The sequence below is a fragment of the Lytechinus pictus genome, chromosome 15 (assembly GCF_037042905.1).
Source record: "Lytechinus pictus isolate F3 Inbred chromosome 15, Lp3.0, whole genome shotgun sequence".
NCBI classification, from domain to species: Eukaryota; Metazoa; Echinodermata; class Echinoidea; order Temnopleuroida; family Toxopneustidae; genus Lytechinus; species Lytechinus pictus.
Window position 1 is genome coordinate 11,160,077 of NC_087259.1, and position 14,411 is coordinate 11,174,487.

The 14,411-nt window shown below is 36.4% G+C and overlaps 1 protein-coding gene across 1 annotated transcript in view; it reads right to left on the reverse strand.

The window, feature by feature from the left end:
* LOC129277265 (uncharacterized) overlaps positions 1–14,209 on the reverse strand; it is a 79,018-nt gene extending 64,809 nt beyond the window's left edge. Inside the window, exon 1 of the mRNA XM_064109991.1 lies at positions 13,431–14,209. Within this exon, the coding sequence (XP_063966061.1) occupies positions 13,431–14,209 (779 nt within the window). The remainder of the gene's footprint in view (positions 1–13,430) is intronic.
* Positions 14,210–14,411: the final 202 nt, after the last annotated feature.

Below are 14,411 nucleotides of genomic sequence, written 5' to 3' on the forward strand. Positions count from 1 at the left end.
ATACTAATTAAATAACTTTAGAAAATTGATATTGATAATGGACAACAAAACCGACTTTTAATTATTCGAAAGATTGTGGGTTGGTGCAGAAGTGACAACCAAAAAGACAAGTCACAAAACAGGCATCAATGCGAGGATCATTTCCAACAATCCATTTATCTACTTTGTATGACCCTCCCATCATCGAAGATATCTAAATAGATTTTAACTGACATAATTATTAGTTATGTATGAAATATTTTAGTTTTGATTTTGAAGTGGAAACTAATGAATGAAATGAATTAAAATGTGATATAATGAGGGGAAAGGGGGAAAGGAAATTAAAAAATAAAACAAAAATTGGGAGGGAGAGAATAAAGAAATGTAGAATGGAGTGAGAGAGAAAGACAAACAAAACTACAGGCATAAAGAGTTAATAATATGTAAATGGAGGTGTGTTTGTGTGTGTGTAAGAGAGAGGATCAGAGAAAGAGAGGGAGGGTAGAGAGATATCAAACTTCAAGAAAAAGCAATGGAGAGACACCGCACAACCTCGGGCGAAGCTCATGAAATATTCGTGTGAATGCGACGATAGTCGATGGTGGGTAACAAAATGCGAAAGTCATATTTATTATCCTAAGAGCTTCTAATATCAAAGTGATGATAGCTACTTGATTAATATCATCGATTATGTGGAAAACTGTTGGATATCCGCCATGTAATCCCTCAGGGGTGTGACTTGGGCACGCGGTTACAAAAAACAACAACAACGCGGGAAATAGATGAGACAAATATTTGGTGCAGATTTCATGACACTTCTTAAAGGTGCGACTGTGTTATTATAGTAATTATTGGGTTTGTGTTTTAACGATAACACTTTGAGCGTGGATGTATCAGTAACCATCATGGTATGAATTAATTTATAACTTTTTCATGAGTTTATCAACACATAGCATGATTGAATAGGTACCGTGATGATTTCATTGGCCTACGGATGGAATTTGTGCATTTTATAAAGGCCTATAATGAATAAGGCCCATAAAACCAAATATAATTTGTATAAAATATTGTTTACTATAATAAACCCACGGTTTTTCTTTGAGAGTTTAAAGAGAGTTTAAACAAAATTCTTATAAACATTTGAACAATCATTTTAAACTCTTGCAAAGCAATTTAGAAATTGAGCTTTGTTGTATAAATTTGCGACATTTCTTTTAGAATTTGAGCCAGTTTTTAGCTATATACCGGATCAGTTAATGTATAGTAAACCATATTGTTCACTACATTTCAGAAATCAATTATACGTTAAATCATGTAATGTAGCACCTTATTTAAGAATGCGTGTAATTTACTTTTGTTAAATATTATTAAATATATCTTTTTAAAGCTGCAACTGCATCATATTATAGCTTCATTATTTCTATGATTCTATTCTATGGAATAGTAATTATTAGGTGTGAAACTAAGCAACTCTTTATCTCTACATCATTTCTTTCTTCGTATTTTGGTTTATTAATTAGTATGCATTTTTCATCTCTATTGCGAGGAATCCGAGTTCACCATTTCAATCTTTCCAATCTCTAGTTGAAGCCATGCCGTTATATGACCGAATGTTCAACCCCTTCCAAAATAATAAGAGCAACATTGATTTTCTTTGAGAGATCGTTTTCGTCATACTCTGTGAAACCTGTAGTCATATTTAACCTCATAATTAGCGTATAAATAGCAGCCAAATTAGATCAAAGTTAATCGCTTTTCCAGATACACTATTCTTCATGTGATTATGTGTATGTCTCCCCGACTCCAGCTCTCCTTGAGCGCTTTTCTTCCTCCTTCTCTTAATCTTCCCTCTTTTTTACGCTTTCTCGTCCGTTTCCACCCAGAATCTTTTAAAATTTATAGAAGCAGCTCGCTCGCGGGGTTTGATACGGGACGACAGACATAATAGCCGGATAGCGGCCCCGTAGTTTCATGGACTCTTGCGCACAGATACGGAGGAAACGAGCCGAGACGAAAGCCGCTGAAATAGAAAAGCACGAATATTATTCGCCTTTCGAAGCGCTATGACATTGATGAACGACACGGTCGGGTCTTAATTAGAGCTCAGAAGCTCGTAAAAATTGCATATTATATCCCACACCGCGAGATATTTTAATGGAGAAAATCCGATCAGATTTCACATCACTTACCCTTCTTCCTTTTTCCCTTCTTTCCTTTTTTACTTTCTCTTCTTGGCAACCGTTTCAAGTCACTAGCCACTATTTTGTGCTCTAATCCGTTGCGCGCTCATCCGTGCAGGCGATTATTTTTCTGCTGTCCTCTTTAAATTGTTCCTTATTCCTCTTCATAATCTAACTGACATACTACCGGTGCTTCACAATCTTTCATCTTTGTTCTACCCCCCCCCCTACATGTCTCCCCCTATCTCTCTCTCTCTCTCTCTCTCTCTGTGGAACGCATGTGAATTACAGTGTCGAATTGCAACCACATGCTGGGAGAGCTTCCGAAATTATAATTTATCAAATATTTCATTACATTCCATTTCTCAGAATTCGACCTCTTGAACTGCACAACCCGCAGATAAGATACATCCCCATTCTTCTTGAAAAAATAACAAAGAAACAATATCGAAGAATATGTAGTTATCTATATATATTCTCCTGAGACTATGTTAGACACCGTGGAAACTTGTTTACAGTTTTATGAAAAAAGGCCTAGAAAATCGCGTGACTGTCCTTCAAATTACATTCTTTTTCATCTACATAATATATATTGTGAGATGATGTTCCCTGTACTCAGTAAAAGCATACACTGTTAGAAAATGTCTACTTAAAAAAAACAAAAATTCCTGCAGCAGAGTCTCGAGAACAGCTGTAATGTTACTGCACTGTGTAATCTTACACGCATTTGTGTAAAATCACGGAAAATTGGTATTTGGTGTATGTAACTTTACAAATTTATTTCAATAAGACTGTTTCCCCCTGTTTTAAACAGACATATTCTGTAAAATTGTAGAAAAAATATAAGAAAATCTTTCCTGTTATAACAATTTACAGAATGATTTGATTATTTCTTTCCGTAAAATCTGGTTTTTTTTCTTCTGTAAAATCTTCTGTTTTTTTCTAACTGCGTACTGGATAAAATGGTAGCTAGAATTAATGGGCATAGTTGCTTTATTACCGGTGATACATTGGCATTGTCAATCTCTTCATTGTGACGTAATAGAATATGTCAAAATAATGATATTAAAATGCATGGTACTTGTTTTTTTTTTTAATCTTAACGCGCTGATGACTGATAAAATATGAAATAAACAAAGCATATTCTATCGTAGTTAAGCATGATTAGTCCACTAGATTTCATTCACATCTGGAAGGCGTCCGTTTTAATTAATCGAACTGAAACTAATGTTTGTACATGTTTGTGCGTATTTACTCTCATTAAAAAATGTCTTAGCTCATAATAACCATAATCTACGTGATGTTATGTGTATCATTTTTACATACTCTTGGAGCGTTTCATGAGGTAATCTGTCAGTGATTTTCACTGACAATTGTTACAAGCTACTAAAACCCCTCAACCTGATTGGGTGGCACCCGATCTGCCAGTGAAATGTCAACGACCAGACGCTTTGTGAAAGTCGTCTACCTGTGTGTGTCTATTCAAGCCGACGTTTATCAGTGCAGTTATCTTGAAGCATTTCTTCTTTAAGCCAGGGGAATTATGCTGCATTTATTGCAGAGCACTAAGTGCTACATAAGTACTATTTAACTGGTGTTGTTTTCATTATTATGGATATCATCATCATTGTTATCATCATCATCATCGTCGTCGTCGTTATCTATAATATCATTATTATTATTTTTTTTTGTTATTACTGATATTATTAATATTATTCAATATAAAAAGTAAACATAAACAGACTTGGTCGGAATAATAACGAAGAGAGAGACGTTTGATGTTTGGTTAATTTAAATCCAAAGTTTTTATGCAGTGTGTCTAACATTTCCACATCTCACTTAGATTGTGAAGCCGATGTGTGTGTGTACTGCGTGGATGTGTCTTCGTTCCCGCACTCTGATGACGTGTCTCGTGGAAGATTTTCGCTCAACTTATTTTGTTTAAGGTGTATAAAAACATTTCACATCTCTCTTGCCTGCTTATGTTCCGAATGCGATGTATGTGTACTGCATGGTTGGGACGCCAGTTTGAGAACTGCGTAGATGGTAGGCCTACTCCTTTCCCGCTCTTTACCGAAGTTTCCCGCGGGACGACCCCCTCACTCTCTCTCCTTCTCTTAAGACTTGTTTGAATTATTGAGCATAAAGCATCAGTAGGATCAAATGTCGAAGTAATTACGGGCGTGACGTGATAGGAGGCGTTCTGAACGTTTTAACAGACGAGACTAGGCATGAAAAATATCCCTTCGAAAATTAAACTATAATTCATAAATCGTTTTCGGCGTCCTTTTCTCTCGCATGTCTATTTGTTGGGTATTGAATAAAGCATTGTTTTGATTAAGATTGACATTTTTGTGGTACTCATTTAACTAGTTAGGGTTAATGAAATTGTTCATGAAATCAATTACTAGTATGCAAATCTGTTGAAATGCATGACGTTAAAATATTAAGGGTAAATTAATGAATAAACAAGAAAATAAATTGTCAGAACAAATAAATGGGATAACAAGCTCGTACATTCGAGGGGGTCGCAATGTAAACAAAAATGTTTTCAATGGAAAAAATGGTCGATGATAATCTGTTTTTCCCTAGTTTGTGACCGACGTTACCATCTTAACAGTGTTAGTTTTAATGACATCATTCAAATTCTGTAAAATGTTGTTTGTATGTTACTATAGTATTGAAATTACAATTTCATCGTGTCACCATGACCACTCTTGATGTAAATTCAATACAATTTTTGGCGTTAACATTCAATCATTTTTTAAAACATATTCTGTGGGAATGTATACATAGCATAGCATATTCAAAATATTACTCTCTATGGTTGTCATAATACGATGTGTATATTATGATGTTGAATTAGGTTCAGTTGAATAGTTAAAATGAAAATAAATCAAATTGAACTTGAATTTGAATTAGTTTTTTAACCTCAATCTTAGTCACAATGTCGACCAGACTTTCCCTATATTGTAAGACCTCATTTCTTGGTGCTAGGTTTTCCATAAAGAGAATCGCCTCATGAGCGACTTTGCAGCTTGATAGGTCATTGTCATCGATGTCTTTATCATCATTGACCTTGACAATATTATCAGTGTCTTGTCCATCAGTGAAATCACCGTCATCGTAAATATTCGCCATCAGCACTTACCACGGATACGCCATCATTTATATTATGGTAATAATAACAATAATAATAATAATAATAATAATAATACCAGCAATAATAAAGTCCATCACCCCCCTCATTACCATTATCATAATCATGTTCATCATCGTCGTCATCGAAGTTTTCATAACAACATCATCAACATTGTCATGATCAACATCATCATAACCATCTTTATAATTTTTAACATCATCTTCATTGTTAACATCGTCATAACCACCATCGTAATCAACAATCTCGGTATCAATACCATCAGCGATAACAACAAACTACATTAAATGACAACATTGATGATCCTCATTGCTGTTATACTTTTCATCACCATCATCGTCAACATCAATATCGGCTGTTGATTATAATCACTTAACATTTTCCATATCTGCATAGGGATAATCATTGAATAACGAAAAAACAAACAAATATATATATATCGTATCAAAACGGTCCATTGTCTTCTTATACAGACAGAAGGAGGCAATTATTTGATCTTAATGTGAAACAAAAGATGCAACGGACACCAATTCCTCTTCAAATCACACAGCAGGCAGATCGTTATGACTATTCATGAGCGCCCGTATGGTGTAAGAAATACTCATGATAATGGAATTCCCTATTAATACCGCCCGTAAACGATTCATCTACAGTCAAATAACGACCGAGCCATTTACTCAAAATTTGACATAATCCCTTGATGACACCCCGAGGGGAGATTTAGATGCGACTGAAGAAAGGAAAGAATTATTTGTGTAATTTATGGTTGATATTAAATGGTGTTAAATCGAGATTCACTTAGATCCATCACGGTTTAATTGGATATGTATGAAGATCATATAGTAATTATGGTAGCCGGAAAATAGGAGCAGAATGCCAAAGTAGCTTGTTGTTGCGTTTTCAAATCCATTGACCTCACTCTCACTCTCTCTCCCCCCATCCGTGTTCTTATCCCTCTCCCTATAATGATCTTTGCCTTTTCCGATCTCTTTTGTCTTCCTCTCTGTTTCTATATCCCCTGTGTATCTCTCTCTCTCACACACATACACACACACCCCACACACTTTCTTTCTACCTCTCTTTGGTTCCATTTTCAACTTGTTTCCATCTTTAACTCTCTTTCTCTCTCTCTCTCTAACCCTCTGTCATGTCTGTTATCTTTCTATATTATTTAAAACACACGCACGCAGAAAATGTCTTTAATTTGGCAAGCGGGGACTCACATTAATTGCCAACTTGGGGACGTGTGGTCTCATACTCTCAACAGCTTGAATTCAATCCACTTACCGGACACATTAATTTTTCGGACATAACGTGAGCATAGTCTGCTATCAAATCAGGGACGACTCCTACACCCTACAAAATCAACTTGAGTTTATTTGGCCGCGCGGGATCATTTTACAAATCATGAGTTTTGCTGTAATCATGGTAACTATGAAACGGCTTGAAATGAGGATTAACATGTTTGTCTCAACCGGGGACGTCCTCGATCGATAGGTAAAATGTAAGAAAAGGTTCCCAGAACCACGTCATTACATATTCCCTCACGCGCGCACACTTTCAAGCACCCACCCCTACTCTGTGACGCACCTGTGATGCTGATGGAATTGTGAGTAGATTGATTTGTTAATATAATTCATGAATTCAGAAACTTACAGAGTATCACACATTTTACATTGCATTATTTGATTTTAGCTAGTAATACCGAACTCTGTTAATGTTAAGAAACAATAAGGCGAAATTTGTAGAGAGATGGAATTAGTTTCGAACCAAATCAAAGATGCACTCTATTTTTAAAATTTTAATATTGATCTTAGATTATAAATTACGAATCAATAAATGGGTATCTAAATTGTAGAAATGATAGATGATATTGATTTATGATCTTATAGGTTGGTATTTTGATCGGGCATTTCAAAAGTGGTCCGATAACGCAATAAAACTTTTGCTTTTAGTAATTTTGTTTGAATATACTGATATCAAATCAATTATCGATACGGTGTATATTTTGTCTTAAAAGTATATTCTATAAGATCTCACTTGCCCCAGAAGTATAATTCGCGTTGACTCAAAATTTGAAATGCAGAAAAGCTGAGTGTTTAAACCGAGCACACCAAATCGCACCTTTATGTCAAAGAACTATACTACGCCATTGTACTGCGTGTAAAATACCTGCTCTATTATCGTGTAAAGCAATCGAATTTGTTGTAACTCACAATAGTCCAACCACCATCTGCTCGACTAGTTTTCTCCACCTCCTTCTTAGAGCTTTGTTGATTTTTCAACTGTACTTTCCATTCTTTTTTCCAAACGCCATTCTTTCTCCCAATGTTTCAAAACTACAGTTTCACGCCTATCATATTGTGGAGAACACAAATTAATCAATTTCGAGGGTTCTGTTTCCCCTAACCCCTGGGTGTGTATTGTTTTCTTTGACAACTAACACCCGGCCTTGGTAAGTGTTCTCTCTTTCTAGTTATTGTGTATCATATCATAGTCATCAGCTGTCAAATGCAGTGTAAATATCCGGCATTATGATTGAAAGCAATGCCAAAGTATCCTTCTATTTCTACTTGAACTTTTTTCCTTTCTTTTTCTCTGGGAGCATTTTTTTCTCCGGCTCCGAGATCGATACTTCATACTATTGCTGTCTCTGTGAACATGATAACAGCTCTCACGTTGCGTTTGTCGTGTTTCACCCAACTCACAAGGCCCGAAGAAAGAACAGGAAAACAAATTTTTAACCCTTCCAAGAGTTTGGAAGAGAAAGAGTAAGAAATAGGAGTCTTACGTATATCTGGGCCGGACAATGGTGGGCCGTGCAGGCGATCGATTTCTCCGCCTGCCTCCGTCGTGCTGTGACGCGCGCGCACTAACACGCAACCCGTCGTCAGAGCCCGCCTGACTCAGCTCGCGCCGTTATCTACCAGTTATGAATATCAATTATGATTTCTTACGCCGAATGATGGCGCTTCCCTCCCGGAAGGAACTAATCAAGATGGGCAAAATGGCGGACAGGTGGGAATTGAGCAACGGCGTGGAAAAATCTCGCAATCGGCTTCAATCACTACAAATAACCGAGGCAATGCGACCAAGACAGTTCGATTTATTTCCCCAAATATCAGCGAGTCATCGGGCTTAAAATGAGATTGGATTAGATTCAAGAACAAAAATAAAGAGCAATTTTCTCGGTCTATGGATAAGGTGATTACTTTTCTTTTAAACTTATGAATGTTTGCAGGGTGCGCATGTTTTGTTGGCGATAAGGCAAAGGTAAGAAATCAACCCGCCGAGGCGCCCGCCTGGCGTCTGTTTCAATACAGGGTAACCTTGATGAGCGAATCGAAAAGTGGTGCTTCATTGTGCAGTAGATAGTGATTACATCACTTTGTCACTGTAAAGCGTTTCCTTATACAAATCCTCAATAATGATGTTTATCTTGAGAAATAGGACGTTTTTAACCAATTATCCAAGTTATCATGAGATCAATTTTATGAATCTACAAAGAGGCGATGGTGATGTGAAAAAAAGTTGTCCGTATTTATTACAATTCATCTCAGTCACTGTAAGTCACTGACTTAATAGCAATAGAACAATTTTGTGTATAAATTACTTGCTTTTATCACATTCCTCTTTAAGGTGTGTATCCGTGTTACACACCTTTATGAAGTTTCAGTTTCCTTCAACACCAAACTGCAATTATCTTCATTTTAAATGACAAATCGAACTGAGCATAATATCCAGTGTAATTGGGATGATGCATGTGAATATAGTTTGGAATGTAATTTTTGTTCAGGTTTCAGGACTCTATGCGGTGAAGTAACACATAACTTTCAGTTCGTTACTACTAGGGTGGTCAGTGATTATTCTTTTTTTTTCTTTTAGGCATATGCTTCTATGTTTTATATAGTGTATTTACTTTTTTTTCAGGTGAAAATATGATTTATCCCAATGTTTTATAGACTAGCTTGACTAGTGGCAGCGGTAGGATGACATTAAGATGATAATTATGATTATAATAAGAAGAATAATGATAATAATAACACGAACAATACTAATACTACTACTAAGCAGAAGAAGTAATGGTCTTAGAATAAGTCTATTTGGTCTAATTTGTATTTTTTCTTGTATCTAAAGGAATATCCATTATGTTCATTTTATCAATGATATTCTTATTATAGCATTGTTATCATTACACGTACTATCCACAGCATAATCTGCTCTTCATCATCATTGCCATTATCATCGTTAAAGTTTAGGCCTATTAGAATTAGAATATATTTCTTCAAATTTACTATTTTTACATAATGTCGATATATTTTCGTAAGGCCTTCGTTTTAGAAAGTGAGAAAATATTTTTTAACCGAAACCGTCAATGAATAGAACATATTTTTATGTGAATAATGTAATACATGTGCGTTGGTGTGAAATAAAATGAGAGAAAAAAAAATTGGAATGATTTTTTTGTCATTTGTGGTACAAAAATGTGTAAAAATACCTGTGTATGCAAAAAAAAACGTCCAGAATTGCTTCAAACAAAGCTGTAAAAATGAATAAGAAAAATAGTACAATAAAAACGGACCCTAACACGGGAACGAAATTAATGCGATATTTCAAAATGCGGCCATAATTATGGCATAATGGTAAAAAAAGGCTTCATATTTTCACTTTACCTGTCTTGGTTCGTCTTTCACGACAAATTGCATATTAATCGAATTAGTGGTTATATTAGTTTTAAAAAATAAAAAGAAAGATTGTATGTATGAATTAAAAGGAAATGTTAAAAACCTTATTTCTACAGAGATTTTGTTTATACTTTATGTTTTCAAGTTATTTTGTGACAAGGAATATCAACTGCACTATTATTAATCCTGGAAGTTTTTACACTAATGCAAACATAATGATACAGTTTACAATCTAGAGAAAGTTCCTTTATTTTCCAAAAGTGATGTTTTAGATGAAACTTCTCTAATTTCCTGCTTGAGGTCTGTATTATTTTATTCAATAATCTTCGTATTACTTAAATGAATATTGATATAAGAAAACGCCACAAAAAGCAGCAAAGAAATGCGGTATACGAATACGACGAGGAGCATCATGAGAACGGTTCCCTCCAAGGCCGGTCCGCCTCGAGTCCCCGCGACATCGATCAATGCGATAGGGTAAAACACCTGCCGGTGGACTGAGCGTAATGCACCGCAATAGGAGCTTTGATGATTTCATTACGATGGGTAAAGAGTTACATAAAGATGCCGCTTGAATTGCATTACTCTCGATAGATAAACTTCAAAAGAGCTCCTCCATTATCGCAGATTGGAAAGAAATCGACGGGGAGGAGGGAGGAAGAGAGGGAGGGGTGATTTGGGGAAGATGCAGGAAGGAGGAGGATTGGAAACAAGTGAGAGAGGAGGGGAGAAGGAGGAGGAGAGGAAGGGGAGTTGGAGTTGAAATGACAACGAAGGAGGGAGAGAGAGAGAAAGAAAGAGAGGTTGATTGGAACTTTTACGTCAGTCACACCTGCGAAACCGACCCCAGGGTCCCGTTGCAGAAAGAGTTGCAATCAATCGCAACTCTAAAAATCATGCGCAACTTGATTTTCAACCAATCAACAGCGCGCATTTGGGACTTGCGATTGATTTTTTTACTTGCGTTTAAACGCAACTCTTTCTGCAACGGACCCCAGACCGATCATAATTAATCTATTACGGTATTATGTTATTTCTAATGACACCAGCAATCGATCGGCGTGGAGTCGTTTTCGTTGGTGAGACCATGGACTTATTACAAAATGTAATAGGTCCATGGTGAGACGTAGCATTATTTTGATCATGTTAAATACACGAGCCATCATCCAGAAGACTGAGGGAAAATGGGACGGTGTCACTGGCGAACATATGGCTTTGAGGGGCCCATGGACCCCTAAATTGTTCACGACCAAGAAAAAAAGAGAAAAGGAATGAGAGAACGGTAAAATAACATATGCTGAATGTTACGTCAAAATCTATCAGGAAATTAGACTTTTGTCAAAACAAAATGTCGAAATTTTGTTCTCTCGTTTCGCTCGCTCCTACCTTTTAACAAATTTTACCCGATACGCCATATCTGGTCCCCTCAAATATTTTGGCTCGATACACCACTGGACGGAGTCAATGAGAGACTGAAAACTTTGTGGAAATTTTTTGAAGCATTTTTATTGACCATGTTGACTCTGACGGAGTATGAGAATGCTAACTTCAGTACAAGTATAAATTACATTGCTTTTGTATACAATATTTGTACGAAGATAAGAGAAAGGATATTCAATTCAAAACTTTAACATGTAAGAGCGTTATTTTCATGTAAAGAATAAGCTCCCCTCTTTAAAGAATTAAATAAATGCTTGAAACGACGAATATTATTAACATTCAAATGATCAACTTAAACAAACGTTGATTCAAAATAGGGAACTTAACAAAGATGAAAGATTGAATTTCAAATTAGAAAATGATACTTGACTTGACAAGGCATCCAAGGGTTAGATAGATAGTTGTAAAGCCAAACATTAGTTACCACAAAACAGGACAATTATAAGTTGGGCTACCTACGGACATATGATTTATTGGGCAACGCCATGATATTTTGCGGGTCAAGATTACCAAGATTGAAATGTTATTTTTTTAATGTAAAACATGAATCTTATCTAGTTGCAGGACCTAGTCATTTTCCCCTTTTATTTCATCCTATTTCTTCTTTTTTATGTCTTTTCTTTTTTGTCTTCTCTTTATATTGATCAATTAAGAATATATACAACGTATATCTCAATCCTCGTTTAGGTTGATCATGCAGAAGCAGATATATAGGGCCCTATACAGGGTTTTTAATAATGATAATAATAATAATAATTTGGCTTATAAAGCGCCAGATCCAATCTGTATGAGTGTTCAAGGCGCATAAAAAGCTAAGAGTCAAATAAAAAAGTTTTTAGAAGATTTTTGAAAGTTTCGATAGAGGTACATTTTTTTATGTCTTCAGGAAGGCTATTCCACAAAGTGGGGCATGCAAAAGCAAATGATCTTTCCCCCAAGTTTTTTTAAACTTTTGGGATAACAAGGAAGCCAGAAGTTGATGAGCGCAAAGACCTGCTTGGTCTGTAGTAATTGATAAATCAAAGACTGTATTGTGGTGCTGATCCAAGAATACTATGAAAAGCAAGCAACAAAATCTTAAAGATTACTTATCGATTAAAAGTCAATGGGACTATTTTCTAAAGCTGATATACAATGCGAACATAACAAATCTGTTTCAAAATCTCTTTGTTTTCAGGTCATTTTATTAAAACTTAGAAAGGACTTAGTAGAACTGTGGCTATACAAGCACACTCTACCTTATTTTGATAATTTGTTTTCAAGTGATTTCCTTTCCCTTTTACAAACTTAGAGAAGGAAAGATATTGAGAGCCACGCCACGCACTAACACACACCCACGCTCATACTTTTGTGTGGACCCATGTTATCCTTTACCGCCAAAATGGGGACGTATGTATACGATGTTATTAAAATATTTGAATTAACCCACTGATCGGCTCATTTTCAGATATAATAAAACACAAAACGGGATTATACACTATGTATCCTGTTAACTTTGATCATTTCCTCTAACTCCTATGGAATTTAATAAATTGTACGGTGTTTGATCTAACAGGCCTATAGTGTTATAATGACATTAAACTTTGCAAATGTAACGTTAGTGAAAGTATACGTAGGTTTTGCAAAAATATTTTAAAAATGTCAACAGCACATTCTAATAAGTGAACCAAACTACTGATTGTGATTGAAATTTAAATATTCCTGATTGATTGCTGCAATTACACTTTTCGCTTATTTCACCCGACTCTTTCTAGACGTATTAAATTAATGTAAGATATTAACAACCACCAGCCATAGACATGTATGAAATTGTTTCGTTGTCTATTTAGCATACTCTCTTAATCACATTTTTGCTTATTAAAATCAAATGACACATGTTCGTCATTCATTGCAGTAAGAATCATACTTCTTGGAAATTGAGGAAAATAAAGCTGAAAGGCCGACAAAATCTCATCACGTGATCGAAAATAAGACTTCTCCACTCGCCCATCTTCATTCTCTTTTAGTAGGGTGGTGTCTTTGATGCAGATGAATCGATTGTCAGGAAATGCCAGACATCGCAGGCTGGTCAAGAACGGAACGTCCGGATTGACCACTGTATAGAATGCCCTTGTGGTGTCTTTGAAGAAGTCTATCCCGACGTATCTCTTGTAGTGGATGGTCAGGTATGTAAACCATTCAGAGGTTGTCCCGTCAAACTCTGCAGCCGCATGCGGGTCGCTGGAGGTAGCATGTTCCTGGACAACCGAATCTCCTTGGCGGACGAACCGGTAGCGCAGGAAGGAATCCTGGTATACGGGCGACGTCTCCCCCTCGAAGTCGAAAGAAATGGCGCGAAAGAGTGGACTCGATGATCCAACGTCCACCATGTGACTGCTTCCTTCGGCTGTCAGGTGACGCACCATGAGTAGGATGTGGACATCCTTGTACCCTCGGACGTCACTGGGTACGTAAGCCACTTCAAAACCCAACGCTTGAAGCAACATCCTGCAGAATACGTTGAGTGTGTAGCAGAGGCCTCCGGTACCTTCGTACATGTCTTCTTTGATTTCTTCCAAGGTTGGTAGGTGCCTCTTCTCCTGTGGGGTGTTCAGATTCTTGACGGTGTGCCAGGGAAGATGGCGGTAGATTGCCACTACGATCTCGTTCAAGAAAGATTCCCGGTTAGCCTGACGCCCCTGCTTCGCTGACGTCATGTGGAGATTGTCCTGAAGGTATGAGAAGGCTTCTTCCTCTGTCATTTTGATATCATCGCCAGTCGACATGTTGGATGGTTGTTCCTATTTCTTTTCTGGAGTGATAAAAAATGAAAAAAATTCGCAAGCGTATTGTCATGTGACCGTTAAAAACACTTGTTTTTATAAAAATGTAAATTAAATTATATTATGCCAATTGATATGGGATGTGAGGGATGTCATCATGAATATTGCGTAATTGAGGTAGTAAAGTCGAAATGGAATAAACCAA